At 41.1% G+C, this 1941-nt stretch overlaps 1 protein-coding gene across 1 annotated transcript; it reads left to right on the top strand.

Annotated features, from left to right (window-relative positions):
* The first annotated feature begins 46 nt into the window (after positions 1-46).
* Positions 47-1744, top strand: LOC116007794 (pentatricopeptide repeat-containing protein At4g38150-like). The gene has a single exon (XM_031248469.1). The coding sequence runs from the start codon at positions 406-408 to the stop codon at positions 1450-1452; it is 1047 nt and encodes a 348-aa protein (XP_031104329.1). The 5' UTR covers positions 47-405; the 3' UTR covers positions 1453-1744.
* The last annotated feature ends 197 nt before the right edge of the window (positions 1745-1941 follow it).

The raw sequence follows: 1941 nt of genomic DNA, 5'->3' as shown, positions 1-1941 counted from the left end.
AAAAAAAATTAAAAGCATTGGTGATGGTTCTCTGGCAGCTATATGTTATTCAAATGACTAATGAGCGCATAGTCATGGTACCTAAGATTAGGTTTTTGCTTATAGATAAACCAGTGAAGCATTTATTATGTTTCTAATGTATGTACTAATTCATTATCCTGCTTCTCTGTTCCCACATATGCTGTCTTACTCTTTCTGGTTTGCCTGCAGACAAAAGAAGCATTCAAAGAGTGAGAAGAGTATTTCCATGCGTTTGGTGTCACAGAGAGTGGTAATCTTCTTGGGTAAAAGCCATAGAAGTTTCTGCTACCTGGTTGGGCTGTACTTTGGAATGCGGATAATTTAACCTTCCCGTATTCAGTTCAAAGAGTTCGTAACGTGGTCAAGACTTTGCAGGTAATAGACATGGCAGCATTGCTGAGAATGAGAGGCAGCAGTGTTTACTCTAAACATCAACATAGTCTTTCCTTCTTGCTGAATGAATCCCTTTGCTGTGTTCAGCTCTTGAAATTACGCTCATTCTGTAGTTCTGTCAAATTTGATGATCATCAACACTACAATAATACTCCCAACTCTCCTAACCCAAATACCCCTCAGTCAAACTTTTCTCCTCCTGAGCCTATACCCAATAGGCCATTGAGAGATGAGTCTAGAAGACCCCCGTTTATTCCCCGGGGCCAACGGCAGGCAAGGAGGCCTTCTGCTAGTTTCAACCGATTTGATGGGCAAGATAGAAATCAGAGTCCACAGGCTAGTAGTGGCGAAGATTTTCTCAAGAGATTTCAGCTTGGATTTGACCATGAAAAAAGCGACCCAAATCATACCAATCCTCTCAAAGGAGAGAGTACTGAGAGTTCTGCTGAGGAATCACCACCTCCACTGCAAGATGCAGATGAGATATTTAAAAAAATGAAAGAAACTGGGTTGATTCCAAATGCTGTAGCAATGCTTGACGGGCTTTGCAAGGATGGATTGGTTCAAGAGGCAATGAAGCTCTTTGGGATTATGCGTGAGAAGGGTACCCTTCCGGAAGTAGTTATATACACTGCTGTAGTCGAGGGGTTCTGCAAGGCTTATAATCATGATGATGCTGTGAGAATTTTCCGAAAAATGCAAAGCAATGGCATTATTCCTAATGCTTTCACTTATAGCATCTTGATCCAGGGGCTTTGCCAAGGAAAGAGATTGGAGGACGCATTTATGTTCTGTCTGGAAATGATGGAGGCAGGACATTCACCTAACTTAGCAACGTTCATTGGTTTGGTTGATGGGTATTGTAAGGAGAAAACATTGGAGGATGCCCAAAACATGATTCAAACACTGAGGCAAAAAGGCTATTACCTTGATGAGAAAGCTGTTAGGGAGTACTTGAACAAGAAAGGACCATTCTTACCATTGGTTTGGGAGGCAACCCTAGGCAAGAAAGCTTCACCCAGGCAATCTTTGTTTTAGTTATTTTGAATGCTTGGAAGAGTCTCAATACTTTTCTTCCTCCACCCCAATTTCCATGTGTTCACACATTTTGCCTAGTTGGACAGGTATTGGCTGTTAGCAATTAGCTATAAGTCTAGAACATGTATGCAGCCACTTAAGTTCAAGAATGTCACTGAACGAATGTAGTTAATGTGGTTGTAGTTAGTTATGCTTGGAGTCTCATCAGCCACTAATATCATTATTTCCATTTTCCGAACTGAATTGAAGGTCCTGGAGAAAGATTATATGCAAACTAAGTAGTTGTTGCAAAGACTGCAATATGGCCAATGTACAATAGTTCATTTCCTTTTGCAGAAAAACCTTTTGCAGGTTGGAGTGGAGAGGAGAGCCGAGAGTATGAAGGACAAAAAGAGGACGGGGGCATTTGGTAAATAGTTGTTGGCGGATAATTGTTAGCTGGGTTACTGGGTTTGATTAGTTGATAGTATTGGCTTATTGTAGAAAGAT

This window comes from Ipomoea triloba, chromosome 16 (assembly GCF_003576645.1).
Source record: "Ipomoea triloba cultivar NCNSP0323 chromosome 16, ASM357664v1".
In the NCBI taxonomy this organism is placed as follows: domain Eukaryota; kingdom Viridiplantae; phylum Streptophyta; class Magnoliopsida; order Solanales; family Convolvulaceae; genus Ipomoea; species Ipomoea triloba.
The sequence above is the reverse complement of the archived record's forward strand: the minus strand, read 5'-3'. Positions and strand labels throughout refer to the sequence as shown.

Bases quoted from the DNA above. Each gene is read 5' to 3' on its own strand.
- LOC116007794 (XM_031248469.1), top strand. From the start codon at position 406: ATGGCAGCATTGCTGAGAATGAGAGGCAGCAGTGTTTACTCTAAACAT.